Consider the following 21,180-nt stretch of genomic DNA (forward strand, 5'->3'; position numbering starts at 1 on the left):
CAGGGCTGATCAGAGGGGAAGGATCACCTCCCTCCACCTGCTGGCAATACTAACACAGCCCAGGATACCATTAGCCTTCAAAAAGGCACATTGCTGGCTCATGTTTACCTTGGTGTCCACCTGGACCCCCAGGGCCTTTTCTGCAGAGCTGCTTTCCAGCTGGGTGGCTCCCAGCAGGTGCTGGTGCCTGGGGTTGTTCCTCCCTCCCGCAGGACTTTGCACTTCCCCTTGTTCAACTTCAAAAGGTTCCTGTCAGCTCTTTTTTTCCAGCCTCTTGTGATGGTTTCACACTGAGGCTAACTGAGCATCACCATGCTGTTCTCACCTCACCGCAACCCCTCAACAGAACGGGGGAGAAAATATGAAAAAAAGAACTGAAGAGCTGAGGTAGAGACAGGAAGATTACTCAACGCTTACCATCATGGGTAAACATTCTCACAAAGGGAGATTAATGTAATATTGCCTACCACTAACAGACCAGAGCAGTAAGAAACAAAAAGCAAACCAAAACCACCTTCCCCCCTATTTGCCCTGTCCAGGGGAAGAACAGGGCATCAGTCCCAAATGCTTTCTCTCTGCCATTCCTTCACAGTGATGCCGTCCTTCCCCAGCTGAGCCTGTGGGGGCTGCCCACAGGCAGCAGCTCTTCAAGCACTGCTCCCACACGGCTCCGTACCACGGGGTCCATCCATCCCCCAGGAGCAAACTGCTCCAGCACGGGTCCCCCACGGGCGGCAGCTCCCCCCAGGCCCCTGCTCCTGCGTGGGCTCCTCTCCACGGGCTGCAGCTCCGGCCCGGGGCCTGCTCCTGCGGGGGCTCTCCATGGGCCGCAGCCTCCTCCAGGCCACATCCACCTGCTCCCCGTGGGCTCCTCCACGGGCTGCAGCGTGGAGATCTGCTCCGTGTGGGACCCATGGGCTGCAGGGGGACAGCCTGCTCCACCAGGGGCCTCTCCACAGCCCGCAGGGGAACTGCTGCTGCCTGCCTGGAGCACCTCCTGCCCTGCTGGCTGTGCTCTGACAGGGGGCAGCTGCTGGGCTCTGCTCACAGAGGCCACCCCTGCAGCACCCCCCACTTCCAAAACCTTGCCACATAAATCACCTGTAGAGGTCCCTCTGGATGGCAGTACCACCCTCTAACGTATTAGCCACTCCTTCCATTTTTGTGGCATCAGAAAATGTTCTGAAGGCACACTCTGCCCAGTCATCCAGCTCATTAATGAAGCTCTTGAACAGCATTAGACTCAGTATTGACCCTGGTGTATACTGCTAGTTACTGGCCTCCAACTAAATTCTCACTGGAGTTAAGGTAGACATCATCGACTGCTCTCCCCTTTTCTACCAAGCCTGTCATTTCACCATAGAAGGTTGTCAGGTTGGTCAAGCATGAGTCCACATTGGTGAATCCATGCTGACTACTTCTCACGACTTTCTTGTCTTTCATGCACCTGAAAATGGCTTCTAGGATGAGCTGCTCCATCACCTTCCCAGGGATGGAGGTGAGACTGACCAGCCTGTGGTTTCCCAGGTCCTCTTTCTTGCCCTTTTTGAATGTAGGAGTGACATTTGCTTGCCTCTAGTCTTCATGCACTTCTCTCAGTAACCAGGATCAATCAGGAATTATCGAGAGTGACCTCACTGACACCAGCCAGCTCCCTCAGCATTCGTATTGAAGTAGACCTCCACATCCCCAGGTGATCATCTGATGAAAGCTCATTGCATGTAGTGGCACAGAGATCTGTCTCATTCTCTAAAACAAAGCTTAAATCCAGCCAGTGTTTACAATTGTTTGTGTCCCACACTACCCACGAGCTGTGGGGCATCGGCTTGCTCACAGCCACTTTCAAACGAGTTTCATAGTGTCAACACAACTTACCACCTTGTAGGTGTCTCCTTCTAAACTAAGTCAGTCTTTTCAATGTAGTCTAATGAGAAGTGCTAGTTCTTTGACACTTTATTATGTCTCCAAACATTATTTCTGCTATGTCTTTCATAGTTAAGACCTAAGCTGGACACACTCCAGATGAGGATATTTTACTAAAAGGCGTAAATGTTATTGCATTATAATTTGTCATATTTCCTTTTCCAGACCTTATCAGTTACAGCATTTTGTTTGGTTCTTGACTATTGATATAACAACCCTTTACAGCAATACAGAAACAGGAGGTTTCTTTCCTCAGCAGCACAGCCATGCCTGTGAGCAGCATATGTTCTATCATCTGATATGTATTAGCTTACATATGTCAACATCTATTTTACATATCACATTGTTCCAAATTACCTGGCTTTCAAATAATTTGGAATTCATCACAGCCTACTTTAAGCTCTGCTGGCCTAAGAAAGTTCTGCAAATGCAAATTTCACCATTACTTTTTGCCTATCAAAATAATCTGTCACCTGCTTCAGCACAGGCATTTGCAACAAACTTTATCTGATTGCAAGTTTAGCATCTATTTCTATGCTCTGCTTTCTGCATCTCTGCCAGGCCTCACACCAAGAAAGCCACTGTCCACATAGGGTGTGATATATATCTCATTGTCAGAGCACACCACATTGAGACATCATTCTGCACGGTGAGGAAATGCTGCAGCCAACTTCATCTCAATTTATATGCACACAGCTAGTTGTCCTTTATCAGCTATTTATCACATTTGCCCATTTGTTTATTCCTGGCACTGTGCACTCAGCTTTGTTTTCATAATTAAAAGTCCAGAACTAACACCCCAAGGAGCTATCTATGTGTATTTTCACACCTGCTGGCATGACATAGCTTGCTGAAAGTTCAGCAGATCCTCGCCCCACCAGGCACTCAGTGTTTCCTTGCTTGCAGCATACCTATGCAGACGACAACAGACACTTCATCACTGTAGCAGCTGCTGTACAAATGGCATTTCCTTGTGTACCAACAGGCATCACTATTATTTTCCTCCTTTCAGAAGCACACTTCACTTGCTGACACTGTGGCACACAAAGCCAGTGCTGGCCCTGGAGTCTCACCAGTAAACAGAAGTTTCTTGAGATCTCTTTCATGTTCTTGCCAGCTTGAAAGCCCCTCACATCAGAGGAAGCAGCATGTAAAAGAGGAGTAAGTGTGGTCCTAGCTTTCTCCTCTCCTGGGTGTAAGAGTGCATCGTAAACCATGCAGAGCCAATGGCTCTTCATGAATTACAAGCTCATGTTCTCACTGTAACAAAAATCAGGGCCTCTGCAGGACTACAGTCTGTGTCCTTTCTGTAGGTAATAAAGTAAGTTTCAGAGAAAGACATCTTATAGAGAGTATAGACGGAGGCAAACACAAGTCTGCTGCAGTCTCACAAGCAGAGGTGAGGCACAGGGCTGTGAGGAGCAACAGTTATGGGGATTCAAGGCTGGCTGGTGCAGCCCTCACCTCAGCACTCATTGACAAGACTTTCAGAGCTGTGAGGTCTGCATCCATGCTGAAATCCATGCTGCTGTGGAGCAGTGCTGTCTGTGGATCCAGACTGTCCATGGATCTCTACCATCCATCCCCATCAGTAATGATGGGGGCAGCCCTTTCTCATTCCCCAGCTCGGGAAACTGGTTTTGTCCAAAACACAGCAAGGGGCAGCAGTTCCTAATCCCACTGTCACACAGCTGTGCAAACGCTCGTGCTAGCCCAGGAAAGAGGGCAAATAGGGCCCCTGCTGAGACCTCCACATCCTTCGGTGCAGTGCAGGTCAGGGCTGCACTGGGTTGATGATCCAGATGACCACATCTCTGTGTCCTTGTTCAGAAGTGCCCTCTCCCTTTTTATCAGACCAGGGCATGGTTTAAAAACTTGACCCTGTTCCAGCTGAAGCCAGATAACTCCCCGTAGTCAGTTGTTAGCTGATTACTTCCTCTTTTTAATGAGAGCACGTAAGTGCTTTAACCAACCCAAAGACTGCCAACGTGCTGTTGCAGGGAAGATGCAGGAGGAGGTAGAAGAGCTGTAAAAATGTAATCTTCAAAACAATCTGGTTGCAGTAAGTAGAGCTAATAATAATAAAAGTCCTAGAATAAGAGCATTTTTACGGTGTCTTAAACTAGGGCATAGGGCCTCTTTTACTGAAGCACTACTTAAATTCAACTGTTAATTCATTTGGGTCCTGAAAAAAAAAAAAAATACCTATCCCTGCACCTTTGCACCAGACCCATGCTGGCTTGAGTAAATCACCTGGTCCAAACCAGCAATTCAGTAGAGTCTTTCCCATTTAGATCGTTGCCCTTTCAGATTCAACAATTACATTTTCTGATTATTACCCTTAGCTTAACCCATTTCTGTCCAACCTGACTCATAAAAGTTTAGGGGAAACAGCTGGTCTCCTAGCCATCAAAACAAGGCTGAGGGGGCGGATGTGGCTTTTAAGTGCAACATTTCAGCGATCCAGCTTCAAGCACAGCCCTACTGCAGCGGCACAGCAAAGGCACCAGCAAGTTTTGGCTCAGAAGAGGAACAAGCAGTTTGCAACAGGAGTAAGAGATGGCTTGTGGGGGGCAGAAGAAGGGCAGCTTAAGTTAGTCTCAGTGCAAACCTGTAGCCACATCACAAGGTTCCCAGCATAGGTGATCTTTCCCCACCCCAGTTGTAGAAGCTGAACAAGCACTAAATGAAATTAGCTCTTCATCTAAAAAGCGAAGAAACTGGATGTGCAGACAAAGTAAACTGTGCCATGGGTAAGTATAGTAAGACTAATGGAAGTTTTAAGCCCTTTTAAAATGCCTTGGGTTTCTTCATAAGGAATATAAGCTTCATACTGTACAAAATAAGACTTTATATCAGTATTTAAAAGAGAGAGAAATGAAGAGGGAAGTATAACAAAAATCAAAGGATGTGGTGAAGGTCAAAGGTAAGAAAAACTGCAGAAGTAATGAACTTTTCACATTGAAGGCTAAAAGTAACCACACAGTACAAGATCTGACTGGTTCAACTAACCACGGGGTCAAGAAAAGTAGGCGTTGGGCAAGATCTACTCTGTCCAGAAACAGCTAATATTTGTCATCTTTGTGTTGCTCTCTATATTAGAGATGGGAATTTAGAAGACGAGCTTTGCCCCAAGACAAGGACTTCTGATGCTGGTCTTGTGTGTGTTTAGGTTCTTACCCACAGTTGTTTCTTTGCAGTGTAACATCTAAAATTAACACCAGACTTTTCCAACAGCTACCCACTCAGTAGTGTCCCTTGATACAGTTTCTCTTAGATCTTTCTTATTTTATATATTGAGATTAGAAAGGTATGCTTGATGCAACTAGGAAGTATTTTTTTCTTGCCCAAACTAGCCCCATCACATGAGGTTCACACTAGAGCAGGGGGGATCATGACAGGCTATTTTCTTGCAAGACTTCACACCCTGCAAAGGAGGAACAGCGATTTTCTGGAGTAAAAAGCTTTATCTCAGTTGATTTGGTTCCTCCTGAGCCTGTGACCACAAAAACTATCAAAGGAAAACTCAACAATTTCAAGATTTAATTTTTTAAGAGCTAACAGTGAAATGTCATAAAGTGAAAAATTAGCTAAATACCCACTTCATTAAATGCCCAATTAGCTAAACACCCACTTCAAAATTGACGCTGAAGCTCCAGTCTCAGCTGGATGGCATTTTCTGCCATTCTAGCAATCTTTATATACAGTGATTCTTCTTGTCCAGGACTTCATATCTGTTTCTAAAGCAGGAAAGCATGGTAAGACTCCACACGATAAGCAGAATAGCTAATGAATTCATGACATAAAGCCAGTGTTAATGTTAAAGACCTAGTTTGATCCCAAGGAACGCAACATAGAGGTAGAAACTACAGAATATCAAGACCATGAGCTAATATCCAACACCAAGTCATTTCTTTTTTTGTGTGTTTACTTTGACCACTTCTCCCTTCTAATTTAATAGCAACTGGCTGCAGCATATAAAAACAGTAGCACCAGAGATAAACACTGCATTTATTAATAAGTACCATGCATTAAAACAAATTTCTTCTCCCAGGATACCAAACACTTTAGACTGGGAACTCTCTGAACAAGCCTCAGCCAGGAGGTGCATCCCAATACTGGGCAAAAACTCTTGGAAGATTTCCTATCAACTGCTCCAGATTCTGCCCAGAGGAAGTATTTCTCTTCCTGCCTGGGTCAGGGATGCAGGCTCTGTGTAGGCCAATGATTTTGTGAACTGGGACTCTACTGAAAGGATGTCATGGATGAGAGCTACAAGTGTCCTTCCTTACCTGCACAGAATCACGTCATCTCATATATAAGATCATTTCTCAAATGTTCCAGTAAAAGGCAAACAGGTGATGTGTTTGCAACAGGTCTATCTTCACTTCAGGTAGGTTGCAGGAAAACACCAGCTCTGTTGCAGCCAGAGGTAGCCCTCTCCCTTCCCTAATGAAGCGGTACGTTTCAATTGCTTGCTGAAAGGAATGCAGTAAGACTCCCTGTGGTGCTTTTCAGTACAGAATTGCACAGCTGGAAGACATTCGAGCAAATACCAATGAATCATAGAATCATCTAGGCTGGAAAAGACCTTCAAAGGCCTCCAAGTCCAACCCTCAACTGACGTGCTGAGTCCCATCACAAAATGCTTGCCCCATAGCTGTCAGGCCATTAGTAGGATGTGAGGGTGACTGTGTCATGTCCCTTCCATGTCCATGTGCTTCTGTAGGAGTAGCATCAGGGTGTATGCCAGATGATGTGGTCCTGAGCAGGGATGAAGCACTCCTTGCACTTCTGATTTCTCCCTTCTGCTCCTGGATATGGATATGGGCACCTGAGAGGACTTCCAGAGCTGTGAAACTGGGTTCGTGAAAGAATGAAGTGGGCACTTGCAGTCTGGCCAAGCTTCCATGGTGCTGGCAGTCCTCTCAGTGTTTTGAGCAGCAATACTTTGCTGTCCTGCCCAGGAGTCTGTCCTGGGTAAGCGCAGGCCAAAGATGATGCCTGAGCTGAGCACAGAGAGCATGGGGAAGGAGCGAGATGGAGGAGAGGGGAGGAAAGCCATCACTATGCACAGACACACACTTCTGCTGATGGAGCTGGAGCCCTCACGTGCCAGATGCCCCATACCATTAGGAACACACACTGCTGATCTTCCCAGGGCTCAGAGGTATGAATGGGGTTTCAGAGCTGGAGGGAGCGAGGTTTGCCCCCATCGCTGGGGGGAAACTGAAAGCCCATTACATGCAGCACGCAGTTCCTCAGCAGCCACGGCTGTATTACAGCACCACAGGGAGAAGCTTTCGGGGCCAAGCACTCAGGGTATTTGACTGCATGATATGTTCAAGTTACCAATGCCCAAGGCCATTGTCCCAGAATTGTACAGTTCTAGACCTGGTTGTTGTGAAGCAAAATATCACGCACAGTCTCCTTGTCCTTCACCTCACAGCGCAATCTCTGCTAAAACCCACATTTTGAGATGTTTCACGTTCAGATCTAATCTGCCATTCTTGTGGATAAAGAAGCAGCATCTTTGAAGCAATAATTAACTTGAAGGCCATGCTGTAGCCATTACTCAGTAAAACAATCTTCAGCTTTGATGTATTCCAGCACAAAGAATGAAAGCGTGGGTTATAAAAACTCGTTAGGCATCCGTCCTATGGGAAGTGAAATATGACCTTTTGTGCCCAGTGTTCTACCATCTGTGTCAAACCTATTGATAAACCTTTCCTGACAGGATGAAATACTGCTCCTGTAAAGGCATCCTTAACATAATGCGCTTCTACAGCATTTGGCTGCACTGGGTTTGAAAAACAACCTTTTATAATACACAGATGAATTTAGCATTTAAGAAGATTAATGGATTCATAAATAGCCTGGAAATCCAAACTCATTGAATTTAGTTCATGGAACAGGTCAAACAGGCATTTATCAAACCATCTGGCATCCTTCTTCACTGGAGAAAAAAATGTGGTCTAGCTACAGATAGCTTGGGGAGCCTTCACAACAAGGAACGCGTGTTTTTCTCTGTACTTAGAAATTGCTGGTGCTAATTACCAAGCAGTAGATCTTTTTGGACAGGATGCTGCCCACCAAACCAGGCTGCACACACGAATGTGTCCTGAAGCCACTGGAGGTGCTGCCTTTTTGCTGGCAAAATGCACAGGCACAGCTTGATGGGGGAAAAAAAAAGGAGGTGGGGGGGGGCAGGGGTGGTGAGTGCCATGTTTCACGAAGCAGCTGCTCCAGCAGATTAGGAATGTGTGGTCATTTTGTGAGGGCTTGTGTTAGCTTTCACCACCTCAGTTTGCTGCAGGGGCTGCAGGATATTTTGTGGGGTTGTTCACCCGACATGCTCAGATACTGGCTCTGCCTGAGGCTGAGGTCATCGTCTGCTGGTCGCGGCTGCTCTGGCCTGGCAGAAGGTAACAGACCTGACCCAAGGCATCTTTGCTGCAGCACTGAGCCCTTTTTGCCAGAATATCACAGATTTAATGCAGCACAGAAGCACTGAACTTCTGTTACCCAACACTTTTCATCTGCTCAAAGCCCAAAGTCTACCTTCAGCTGCCCTCTCCTTTGCACGTGTTTTTGGCAGTCACCAGGGCGTGACTGGAGAAGGGGCAGGGGCTGGGGAAGTCCAGGCTGGACGCGCCATGCACCAGCTTCTCACCCACAGACGCTGGGTTAAATAGCGTTCACGGGCTTGCCGTGGCCCTTTTTGTTCTCAGCAGGCAAATAAAACTTGCTGTGAGTCAGAAATGGCTGATGCCTAGGACTGCCGGACCATGGGGGCTTTCAACATCTTTGGAGCTCATGTTCCTGTTGAATTGTTCATGAAAAGGTGAGGATGGGGGAAAAAAAAAAGGTGGGGGGTGTTAAGGAAATGTTTGAAAGAGTTGCTTTAACTCATTTCCAGTTTTATTTTCATTACATGACATTTTAGCAGTAATAAAAGATTGTATATGTCATATAGTTTCATATGAACATGTACACCACAGTATGATAAGCTATGTATAAGGATTTAATTAAAATATCACACAGGTGTATTTCTATATAATCTCCTTGTTTTTGAAGCATTGCTACTTAACACAGATGTAAGCACTGCCACTTTCTAAGTCAACATTTCTGTTCTTTGTGCTGTAATAAACACCTTGCCATTTGCTCTAGACTATTAGAGGGGCATTCATGTGTACCCACTGAGTAGCCTTCAAAAAGAATTCTGGAGTAATTCAAGGATCTCAAAATAAAATCTTCTTTAGCAACTAATTTATTTTTGAGAGAAAAATACCAAATTATTCTGTTAATGTGTTCTAATATAGAAAATATAAATCCTTCTGGTCAGAGTAGCAGCTTTCATTAAAGATTTCAACAACAAAACGTATAAGATGTCATTTAAAAGAAAATGACTGCATGGTTGGTTAGCATTGTATAATATGACATGCCATGTGATATACATTGGTGGTAGAAACGTAAAATATTTTGTACAGCTTGGCTGCATTCATCATATTCTGCTCCAGCTGCCAGGCCGTGAAATAATCTATAAATAAAAACAATATACTCCTTGAAACAATATCTTTGTTGAAAAATAAGAACACATTTGAAACGGTCATTAATGAGTACACTGTTGTATTGAAATAGCTTTTCCTCTGAGAAAACTGTTTTAATGAAAACGTGTCTCTCTGGTTTTCCTGCAGATATGCCAGGGTAGCAGGGGGAGAGAGGATAAAAACCCTGTCTGAGGTCTCAGCCAACACGCTGTCTTTCCCCCAGACCCTCCCCAGATGCCGTTCTCCTTTTTGCAAGAGCTGGTGTAGCTGTCCCGGGTGGTGCCCAGGGCTAGGTAGGGACAGGGACTAAATGCTTAAGCAGGATCCATGCTCCAGGCAGCCCTTGGACTACTTGCTCTGGAAAACAACCACCGTAAGAAGTGCTGAGAGCTGAAAAGAGAAGGCAGCAGCATTGCGGCCATCTTCCCCTGCCCCAGAAGAAACCCCATCAGCCAGTCCATCCAGCTGCGTGGTGTTACTGAAGACCTCGGTGGTGTTTGACACCTCTTCAGGAAGGCCCATCTGGAGCAAGAGTTTAGAGATAAGGCTGTTGAACTTGCTCTCCGTGGTAGAGAAAGGCTCTCCGCTTGGGGTCGGGCTGTCGGACGTGACGTTTAGCTCCACCGGGTCGAGACAGTAACCTTCCGGTGATCTGTCATAGAGCACATCCATCAGGTCAATCCCAGCTACCGAGGACGGGGAGGCACAGGGGATATCCCTGACGAGCCCATAGCTCTCCATCCACTCCTTCAGCCACTCGATGCGGCAGTCGCACTCCCAGGGGTTGCGGAAGAGGTACAGCCGCCCCAGGAAGTACACCGGCTGGAAGACAGAAAAGGGCAGGGTTGTCAGGTTGTTGCTGTTCAAGTGCAAGGAGACCAGGCTGGTGAGGTTCTCAAAAGCCCCCTCCTCGATGTAGCTGATCCTGTTGCGGTCCAGGTACAGGACCTCCAGCTCCACCAGGTCCCGGAACCAGGTGTTGGAAACATTCCTGAGGAAATTCCCCCCCAGGTTGAGCATTTTCAGGCGCCTCAGGCCGTCGAAGGAGTTTTCTGGAAGCTCACTGATCAAGTTGTCATTCAGGTACAGGTACTCCATCTTCCGGCAGCCCTGAAAAGCTCGCTCGTGGATGACATTTATCCTGTTGTCCTGCAGATTCAGGTATTTCAGCTTGATCAGGCCCTGCAGGGAGTTGTAGGCGACCGCTTCGATCCTGTTTCTCTCCAGGTAGATGTGGGTCAGATTCTCCATGCCCCTTATGGCACCTGGGATCCTTCGGAAGTTGTTCTGGAAGCAGAGGAGCTCCTGCAGGGCAGGCAGCTCGATGAAGATTCTGTCTGGGATGTTGAAGAGGTTGCAGTCCGCCAGGTCCAGCTTGACCAGCCGCCTGAGGGCAGTGAAAGTCCGCGTGTGGAGGTAGCGGATGTACTCGTTGTGGGCCATCTTCAGCTCAGTCAGGCTGGGCAGCCCCTTGAAAGCCCCTGGGGTGATGAAGGAGATGTTGTTGTGGTTGAGGGACAGGGATTTGAGAGAAGGCAAAGTCCCAAAGGCCCTCTCTGAGAGAAACTTGATGCTGTTTTTATCCAGGTTGATGGAGGAGGCTTCGCAAGGGAACTCGCTGGGGATCTGCCCCAGGCCGGCACGGTCACAGAGGACAGAGCAGCTCCGCTCCTGGGTGCACACACAGCTGGCCGGGCAGGACCGCACGCAGGCCCACACCGCTTGGGCATGGGGCACCCAGAGGATCACTGCCAGAGAGGAGCACACCGACCCCATGGAGGTGTGGGAGGAGAAAAACAGGATACATCATTAGTAAATGTGTTACTCGTGACAGAAGAAAGATTGTGCTGTCTCTGCCTCCCTTCTAGCCAGGCTAATTGTCTCTCGCTACTCATATGTCCATGCTGACCAAGAAGCCCTTGTAAGCGATTCCTAGACATCTGCTGGAGTTTTATAGACCCTCTGAGAAAATGTCAGGTCCCTACACCATTCTTTCTGAAGAGTTTCTCTCCCTAAGGGGGGAAATCATCTAGACTAGATGGAACAAGTTGCCCAGACAGGTTGTGAGGTCTCCTCCTTGGAGATCTTCAAAAGCCACTTGGACATGGTCCTGGGCAACCTGTTCCAACTGGCCCTGCTTGAGCAGGGCTTGGAGCAGATGACCTCTGAGGGTCTCTTCCAACCTCAGCCACTCTGTGATTCTGTCATTTTTCAGCATCTTCATGACTGGTCTCCAAAAGCTGATGGGATAGGATTTGGCCAGGGGAAGATGGTGTGATGGTCATTAGCTGTGTGTGGGTTGCAGCATTTCTGTGTGGGGAAGAGAGGAAGGCAGCATATGTTTGTCCCAGCAGCGGGCAGGGGAGATCAGTTAGTTCCCTGGGGCAAGTCAATATTCACGCTTTTTGCTTCTTTCTTTTCTTTGTTCCTAAAGTCTAGCATTTTTCCACCAAAACCATGAGTTGGTGCAGCACTGTAAGGGGAACTGTCAGCCGCTATGGGTGCTGTACAGCGTTTAAAAACACATTCCTGCCATGTTTCAGTAGACAGACATGAGGAAAGACAAATTCAGGAGTATTGTTCAGGTGTTTTCTTAGTGATCTCATCACAAATGAGATACTCTGCACCCTCCAGCACAGTTTCTACTGGTTTGCCAATTCTCAAGACAGTCACCACAGTATCTTAGGCTTGATGGGATCAGCCACTTGGTCATTTTATCAGCCTGACACCTGGGAGGTGTGTGGGTACTGTGGTTTCTTTTCAAGTTAGTCCCAAGCAGGCAGATGTCCAACAAGGAAGAGAAGGTGAAAGCTCTTGGGGACAAATCAGAGAAGAACGAAAGGAATAGGAGACATCAGCCTGCACAGACAGGCATTTTTGTGGGGAAAAATAAATAAATAAATAAATAAATACTAAAGGAGAAAAAAAAAAAAAAAAAAAAAAAAAAAAAAAACTAGGCAACCAGATGCCTAAGAAATAAACTCATTAGAGAGCAGGAACAGAATACAGATCTCATTTTGTAACTGCTCTCAAAGGCGCATCCTACCTGCTTCTCACTGAAATGCAGTCACACCAGCAACCTCTCCGTGCAGTCATTAGCAGGAAACAGTGGTATAGCTACTGCATGATTTTTCTGCTGCTGCTGTTTGCTGGCTCCCACACAAGCACAAGCCTTTCCTATTTTTTACCATCTTTACCTCCAGCCAGCTTTATTAACAGCATTGCTGGGACCACAGGAACTCTGCCATGTGCTTGGTGAGCCCCAGAGGCTGAAGGACAAGGAAGGGGTTCTCCCTCATGTTCTGGCTTGCTGTCTGGAGGGATGCTCCCGGCAGCAGGACCACCTCTCCCCACTGCTGTGCAGCACAGTGACTGCTCACTACAGCTGCATTCCTAAGGGGATTCTTATTAGGACAGACTTGTGAGCTGATGTGCCAGGAAGGATCAGCAAACATGGATCTATTATTCTCACAGCATCTGAGGCTTTCATGCACAGACCAAATGACAGTTTGAACCGCATTTGCTCTGCCCTTCCTCCATCCTTTTTGAAAGCAACATGCGTGGTATGGTATTTGTGAGTTTGCAGTGCCTGTGGCTTCTTCAAGCATGAGACCTGTGAAACCAGCTGCCTCGCAGGTCCCCGCTGATGGCATGTCAACACAGCAGCCTCCCAGCCTGGGTCTGGTCGAACTGTCCTGGCCACCGAGTGTGGAAGGCAGATCTAAATATGTGGAGGGAGCAACCCAGAAGGACTTTAGCTCTGGCTTCTGTTGAAATTCAGGTCTCACCAAGCCTGGCGATGCTATCGTGACCAGAGAATTAGCAAAAGAGTGACACTCAAGAATAAACAACAATGAAGGACTTTGAGAGGTGGAAAGGATTTTATGCAGGTTGTCGTTGCTTGATTGTTTATATGTTCTTCTCCTTTCTCCTGACCCATTCTTCTTATTCCTGATCTGCAGCTACAGGAAAGTTCCCTTCATGCAGCACCCCAGGTAGGCAATAGATGAAGAACCTAAGGCCAAGAGAGGGGACAACAAACCTCAGATGGCTCTGGCTTTGCACAGGGGCCTTGTCTTTGGCTGCCCTTTGCACCATTCCATGTTGCTGCGTGCAAACAGGGGCATGTGTTGTTTTTGATACGCAGTTACATAAACTGAGGTCCAGACAGATTAAGGATTTGCCTGTTCACAAATGTTTGGCTGGAGGTGGCTGTCTGCAAATGACTGATGGAAGTACTGCTTCTGGAACGAGAGGCTTTCACAGGCTCAGGATGACATCCAGCGGGATTTATGTACATAGGCTGTTCTATAGGTGAGGCTATGCCAAGCAAGATCAATGTTTAGTTACATCTGCCCCAACCTTGGTCATGCCTCTCGCCTTTGGAGCAGACCTCCCCCAGTGGCTATGTGCACTGTGTGCAGTGCAGAAATGAGCAAAATCCTCTCCTTTCACTCCCTGTTTGCTCCCTAATAGATTGATAAAGTGTGCACCCAAGCCATTTTCCAGCCTGTTCTCTTTATCAAGGTATATTAGAGCCAAATCTAGGCCTTCTAGTGGCATTTCACAGCACAGGTTTAAGATCTCTATCTACAAATGTAGCTCCTTGCACTGTGCAGTACATGAAAAGCAAGACCATAAGGACCTACCAACTAGAAGACACCCCCTGGCAACGGGAGTTCAGAGGAGCCCCTTGGCAGCAACTTTTTGTGGCATTCTCCCTCTTTTTCTTGCAACGAAAGTCTACCCAAATCCTCTGTCTGAACCCCATCAAACCCTCAGACAAAGCTGCTGCTCAGAGCACAGGAGATCAGGTCTCCATTGTTGGTCGGATCTCCTCTGACCAACACAGCTTGAAACATTCCTGCCTCGCCTTTCTTATTATTTCCCCAAAAAGGATGCTCTTTGCTTTTAACACCGTGGCAGGCAGGGCAGCAGCTGGACAGTGCCTCCAATTCATTGGCACAGAGGTGTGCAGATGAGATGTGTGTTAAAAAAAAAAAAAAAAAAAAAAAAAAAAAAAAGCATTAAGGTAAAAAATATTAGTGAGATTAACGAATAAACAAAAGTCCACCCGGGGATTATCTCTTTTGCTCTTTTACATAATACACTAATTCGGTATTTGAAAGGAAGAGTGAGAGACTAAAAAAAAAAATAATTGCAGAGATTTTAGAAGGATGAAGAGTCAATGACTGCAATAATTGAGTATCTAACCTACACCTTTAAGAACAACCTGTCTAACCCACTACTGGGTAATGCAGAATAAGAGTACTACTCACCATTTAAAATGATGGCAAACATTACCTTGATTATTCACTAGTGGCATTTCAAGTCTGGCAGGAAAACTTGAGGGATCTAAAAGCACACAGGAAGAGCAGAGGCAGGTTTCAGCCTCTGTCATTTGCCTGCATCATTTTCCCATAGCAAGGTTTATGTTTAGAAAGAAGATCCTCTCACACACGGTTTTGAACCGATGCAGTCCCCAGCAATCTGTGCCTTCCTGCTGAGCGCCTTCCTTCCACCACCGAGCTTCTCAGTGAATCCTGCAGCTTTTTGCTGATCTTTTTCACGAGGTGGTCCACATCCTTCCTGCCACCTGTGCTGATGGCGTGCTCCTATCTGAGGTGGGAAAAGATCGCCAATGGTCAGGGACTGGCCGCCTCCCCAGGCAAGAGGTGCTGGTGCAGAGCATCACCAGACTGGCACCGAGCAGCCCAAACTAAAATTCCCAGCAGAAAGTATCTAGGTAGCTCACTTACCTGGCCAGGCAGTGGTTGTGTCCTCCCTCCTGCTCACAAGGCTGCCATTAGCTGCACGGGTCTGCCTCTGGAAAGTTGGCATTTTTTTTTTTCTCGCAAGCTATCATTTAATGGCAGGAAAATCCTCAGTATCAGAGGGGGATTAGTGGAGATGGAAGAATATGTCTGTCCTCTAAAGCTCCGAAAGCAAAACAGGGATTGCAGACAAGCCAAACTGGTGCTTTCTCCCCCCGCCCAACTACACTCCCCCCAGCATAAAAAAAAAAAATAAAATAAAACAGCCCAGAACTGGATTCCTGCCATTCAAACAGCATTACCCAAAGCCATTACTCCACTGCCTATTAGATAATGGCCAAGGGGGTGGGAGTGGAGGGTGCAGCCTAAACATGATTATATTTGGGGGCAAGCACAGGCTTACAGTTGCAATTAATTGAGCTTTCCAAATAGGATGTCAATGAGCTTTGCTGCTAAAGGAGGGGACACCAAAAACACTGGGAAAAGGGACAGCAAACACAGGGAGCTTGCATGGTGTATATGGCCCTGAGAATAGCAAACGCTGCCCCGTCAAAGGGAGCGTTTTGCTTGTGATGTTGCAGCTGGTGCGTGGAAATCGTAAGGACAGGTTTGGTATGTGGCACCGTTTTAGCATTCAGGAGGTGAATTGTTTTTTAAAGCCTTTTCTGGCAGAATGATGACAGTCTCTGTGGAGAGTGGGGGCTGAATGAGTGAGTTATCTCAGCTTCCCATGCCTCAGGTAATTGCGTTCAACATGTCAAAGGGAAAAATGGCTCTGGTCTTTATTTCTAAGTGAATTATTCTGCTTTTTTTCTTTTTTCTTTTTTTTTTTCCCTCGGGAAACGGAATACCTGATTAATTTATGCTTGATACAGCAGGAAAGATTCGCCTGTGAACCAGTCTGCTGCTGCCTGGCTCTTCCTGCAAATTAAAGCACCCGGCTGCATTATTTTGGCTTTGTCTTGGCTTTCCCTCAGTCTTAAGGCATCTGGCTGGCACCTCTGTAAAGTGACCTGCATCTAACGAGCATCCAAACAGGCTGGTGCTGTAGGACAGGCTGGAGGGAAGGGGCTGACCCACACAGCACTGAGTTTATCCAAAGGAAGCGTGCCCGGGGGTGCTGAGCTGGGACTCATGTGCCTCTCCCCACCACCTGCAGGTCCACCCCCATCCTGCCCACTTGCTCTACACCCCGCTGACTGCACTCCGGAGGAAAGAGATTTGCAAAGCCCACCTGGGTGCACTGCAGTCACCGTCACTGAGCTGAAGCTGCTGGAGATCTCGTGGGGACAAAAGTGCCACGGGCTGGGCACTCACCAGCTGGTGTATTCCCTTTAGGTCCTGGTTCCTATGAGAACAGCAGGAAATCACAACCTGTCTGCTTGCAGAAAGCAGACTGTGAGCTTTTGGGCCATGAAGGAAACTGGTAGCGGGAAAGCTTTAGTCCTGTCTCATTTTTCCCCATGATGCAGACAGGCAGTGGAGGCAGTGGGTCAGCAAGGAGGGTATGCTGGACTCGGGGACAACCTGGCGCATGATCCATCAGCAGCTCCCTAGGGGCTGGACCCACTGTTTGGTTTGCAAGTAGCAACAAACCTGCTCATCAGAAGCAAGGAGGGGCTGCTCTGCACCAGGGCACCAGAGTTTTGCTGTGTCTCGTGGGCTCTCCTGTGCCTCCCTGCTCTTCTTTCATGGCTGCTGCACTGGATCGATGAGGTTGGGACAGGAAGGACTGCTGAGCTTTTGTGATCTGCAGAGCCCCCTCCCTGAGATGGGCATCATGAGGAACTTGGCAAAACACATTTGCTAACTTCTCTCTGCAGCAGGCAGTGGCTTGTTGGCTGCCTCACCCTTGCTGAAGCCAGCTGGTGAGATCCTCAGCTCCTGGGGAGACAGCAGGACACTGAGAATCTCCACCATATACAACAGGCAGTGGGGATTAGCAGGTCCTGGGGGCTTGAGAGGACTGTTAAACTGAGAGCTGCATGCACCTCAGCAGTCACATTTGGGGGTGATGGTGGCAGGATGTTGCAAAATCAGCAGCCCGGACAGCAATGCTGCAGAAGCACCATCCAGCAGGCACGCAGGGCTGAGCTGGAGGAAGGCTGGCAAGAAGCATCCCTCAGAGGGATGCTGCTGCAGGCAGCCTCACGCAGCCCAGCACAGGTATTGCTGGCTCCCGCAGCAGCATCACAGCACGTGCTTCTGACACCAGCACTGCCATCAGCATCCAACCTACGTGGCTCAGCAGCTGCAGCCGGCCTCGTGATAAAACCCATCCTCAACACCTTTGCTACAGTGTCTGGAGGCAGGAGCACCTGCAGCAGCCCATGTGCTGCCCCATCACGAGCCCTCTCACCCACAGCCCACCAGCTGCCTCACGCTCACAGCAGCAGCTCCGAGTTTCGCAGCAGCACATTTCCACGTGTCACCGACCCGCATGAGCCCACGCATGCCTCCCGACCACAGCACTGAGAAGATGCAATTGCCTCAGTGCAAACGTGGTGGGGAGGCTGCTGCAGGGAGCACTGAGGTCTCCATTTCTGGGAAACTCTCTGGCTGCGGGCAGCCAGCTGGCCAGCGAGCATCGCTCTGCAAGCGCCTCGGGCAGGGCTCACCACCACAGTGCCTTCTGCCAGCCCTTGCAGCACTAGCTTCGTTTTCTGACCACCCTTGGTGCCGAAATGAGATGGCAACGTGAGAAAGAGGTCTGGTGAGGAGAAGTTTCCAGTCTGCTTAGGTAGAAAAGCTTGACTACTAAGGGGTAGATAAAAGAGGCTTGTGTTTGAAAAAAAAAAATAAAATAAATAAATAAATAAATAAATAAATAAATAAATAAATAAAAACTCAGGCTTTAAACCACACCTTGACGTTTGTCAGAGAGTGACTCAGGGCTGGTTGGTGAGGTCTTGGGGCTGGGAGCAGCCCTCACCGCTGCCCCTCTGCCCTGCCAATGCTCATCTGATCTTCCAGTGAAAGAATTTGGAGAATGAAAGAATTTGGAGTGTAATCCAGGGTACTCCACTTGGGCAGCACATGCCAGCCAGACGCCCTGGCTCAGCTCCATGGGCGCACCTCGCAGGGCCAACCCCCTCACTCCTCCATGTGTTTCACTTGAAAACTTCACGTGGGTTAAGGGTCTAGGGTGCTCCCCACCAACAAGCACTGCTGCTGGTTACACAAGCTGCTGGCCACCACCTGTGGTACCTCTGTCCCCATGGGTGGCACCAGGGCCCTGTGTCCCCTCACCCAACCCCGGCCTCGGTTTCCTGCGCAGCTGGGTGCCCACTTCCCTCTTCCCATGGCAGCAGCGGTGTCTCATGCACAGCCCTGTCCTGCACACACCAACAACCTTAGGAGGGAATCCCTAATTGTATAATCCCTGCTTGTGTTTCCTGAGGTCCTCCAGGGAACCGTTTGTGCCCCTGCAGCCCTACCAACCTTCCTCATCACTGCTGGGTCTGAGGGACTTCTGTGGAGAACGTCATCCATTTCAGACATAAACCTGCCACACCCCCAAGATAAGTTCGGAGTTTTTAACCCCAAATTCCCACCGGCAGCATCTGCTGAGTGATCACATTTCTCTGCTGGGAGTGCATAGCCCTGCCCAAGCCCTGGCCAGCCCCCTGGGCAGGCATTACGGGCCAAGGCACGGCCCACTGCATGGTTTCACCTTCACTGTGCTGGTCTGGGCTTCCACGCTGCACCCCAGCTTGTGTCCCCACATTGGCAGTGCTGCACCACAGCCATACCCTGTGGTGGGAGCGAGCAGAGACCCAGGAACCCGGAGCCAGCAGCACGAGCATCTTCTGAAAGGGAACAGCACACTCTAGAGTAGGGAGTTTGAAGCAAACGCAGCGCACCGCAAACCACAGGCTAGAGCACTCGTCAGACAGCCCAAACCCCTGCCTACTGCTCAGTGACACCTCAGGCCGACCGCAGACAAAGCGAAGAGCTTTTCTTATCCCAGGGACAGATCATGGCTCCATCAAGGTCAACACCCTCTCGCCTGATGCAAGGGTTTTCTGATAGCATCCTGGCCACAGCAGCTCATGGGGTACAGCCCATTCATCTGACCCAGTTTCATGTCCCGCTCGTGCTCATCAATCATAGCACTTCCTAGCAAGGAAGGAGCAGTGACAGGCACCCACCCACCCTTGAAGCAAGTTCCCACCTCCTGTTGCTGTACTGCAGCACAGGGAGAACATCGCTGGGGTTATGGGGACACTCCCTGCAGTACCCAGAGCAGCCCTTCCAGGGGAGGGAGAGGGAATCTGTCTCTCTATTAGCCAAAGCTGAGGAGGACTTGACTCTACATCTCCCACCTTTCCACTCTGACTCTTGGCCTCTACTACATTTCTTTTTCCTAAAACTGGCTGGCCATGCTCAGATGTTTAATTTCAGGGACAAATGGTTGCTGGTGAAACCTGACCCGGGGCTGGGCCGCTGCCGTCTTCCCCTGCTCTCGCTTCTGCCTTGGAGCAGCTGCCGTTCGTGTCCCACAGGCAGACAGGGAGGCAGCCCACGGCCAGCAGTGCCAGATCTGGAATGCCTGCGTAGGGATGGCCTGTGTAGGGATGGCATGTAGGGATGCGGGGCCTGGGGGCCTGGGCTCATGCAGCTTGTCCTGGCTGCCATGCCCCAGCCCTGCAGGGTCATATCTATCCTGTGTGACAAGCCCAGAGATGATTTTCTCCTGCTCAGCTCCTCGTGCTGCGCTTTCCCCAGGCTGCCGGCAGCAACTGCTTTCAGTTCCTTGTTAGCCGATGGAAACGCTGCATAATTCCCTCGCGGCTGGCAAGTCCATTCATCTTAATAAAGCCACTTCCTCAACCCTGCAAACACCTTTTGAAATAGCCTCTCTACAACAAACCCACAGCGTGCCGTACGTTATTGAAGCCAACAGCCCCCCCAGGCCTCGGCAGGCAGGTTATTTACCTCCTGGTGATTAACATCTCCCACCAATGTGGCAGGATCAGTGCCGCCTTCTCCCCCTCGTACAGCAGACACCCGGGGCTTGTTCACCACTTACCTGGCCCCACATCAGGAGTCTGCTCTGCAGCCAGCTCAGACGCTTGGTGGGAGCAAAGCAGAAGCTCTCCTGGGCCATGACACCATGCTGCTAGGTAATTTTTGCTCTGCTCGCTGTCGTACTTCCCCACCTGACTACTGCTTCTGAGCCCCAGGTAACATGGAGCACTCCATCACACAAAGCACTCGTTGTTACCTGATAATTGACACACATGGATAATTCTGCTGTCTAACATAGGTGCCGGCAGATAGGAAAGAAGCCAATCATCTATGCAGAAATGAACTTCAACAGCATAATAATCAGCACACTAAGCAGAAGGTTAGAACAGTTTATACTTACAGATGATCTGGAAGATTTGTTAAATGAACTTACCATGCCTTCCCAAGCATATAATCAAAATGGAAATGCATTCACCGAAGGATCGAGCCCCAGATCAAGAACTTGGCTGAAAACACAGCAGGAGAACTCACTAAAAGCTTTTCATTGTGGCCGAGTCCTCCCTCCAGCTAACAAGCAGCCACGCAGACACCTTTCACCCCCCCTAGCCAAGGAACTGGGCACGGGGAAGCCTGCGGCAGTGACAGCTTCCTGCAGTGGTGCTGAGCAGGTAAGCTGCGTGCAGAACCACTGAGAAAGGATGGGCCATGGGCAAGGGACAGAGAAAGTCAGGCAGCCCAAACAATAGCTTTTTCTGAGGCACTGAACCAACAGTGACAGAGGAAATAACTCCTACACGAGCGCTGCGCTCCTGGAAAAGATTGGTGCCGAGCTCCAAGCCTAGCACCTGGCAGCTCAGAGAAATTTTGTCTCCCACTTGCTCAACAGCAGCAAAGCTGCAGCCTGCAAAGCACTTCGCCATTTCTAGGTTGTGCTGGAGCTGCCCGCTGATGCTGTGCACGTT

General features: G+C 48.8%; 1 protein-coding gene across 5 annotated transcripts; it reads right to left on the reverse strand.

Moving 5' to 3' along the window:
* Positions 1–3,793: 3,793 nt before the first annotated feature.
* On the reverse strand, positions 3,794–20,953 carry NYX (nyctalopin). Of its 5 annotated transcripts, none has more exons than XM_035316006.1 (5): positions 20,652–20,953; positions 20,280–20,474; positions 15,233–16,625; positions 14,778–15,092; positions 8,827–11,221 (listed from the first exon to the last, which is right to left on the reverse strand). In XM_035316006.1, the coding sequence occupies exons 4-5, from the start codon at positions 14,872–14,874 to the stop codon at positions 9,822–9,824; spliced, it is 1,497 nt and encodes a 498-aa protein (XP_035171897.1). In that variant the 5' UTR covers positions 14,875–15,092; positions 15,233–16,625; positions 20,280–20,474; positions 20,652–20,953; the 3' UTR covers positions 8,827–9,821. The 5 variants fall into 5 exon arrangements, 4 of the variants coding, with proteins under 4 accessions (XP_035171897.1, XP_035171899.1, XP_035171898.1 ...); XM_035316008.1 differs by having other exon boundaries at positions 15,233–15,332; positions 16,482–16,625; positions 20,280–20,953; XR_004747734.1 differs by lacking the exon at positions 8,827–11,221 and adding an exon at positions 3,794–3,804 and having other exon boundaries at positions 13,311–15,092; positions 20,280–20,953.
* Positions 20,954–21,180: the final 227 nt, after the last annotated feature.

Source organism: Oxyura jamaicensis, chromosome 1, assembly GCF_011077185.1.
Source record: "Oxyura jamaicensis isolate SHBP4307 breed ruddy duck chromosome 1, BPBGC_Ojam_1.0, whole genome shotgun sequence".
NCBI classification, from domain to species: Eukaryota; Metazoa; Chordata; class Aves; order Anseriformes; family Anatidae; genus Oxyura; species Oxyura jamaicensis.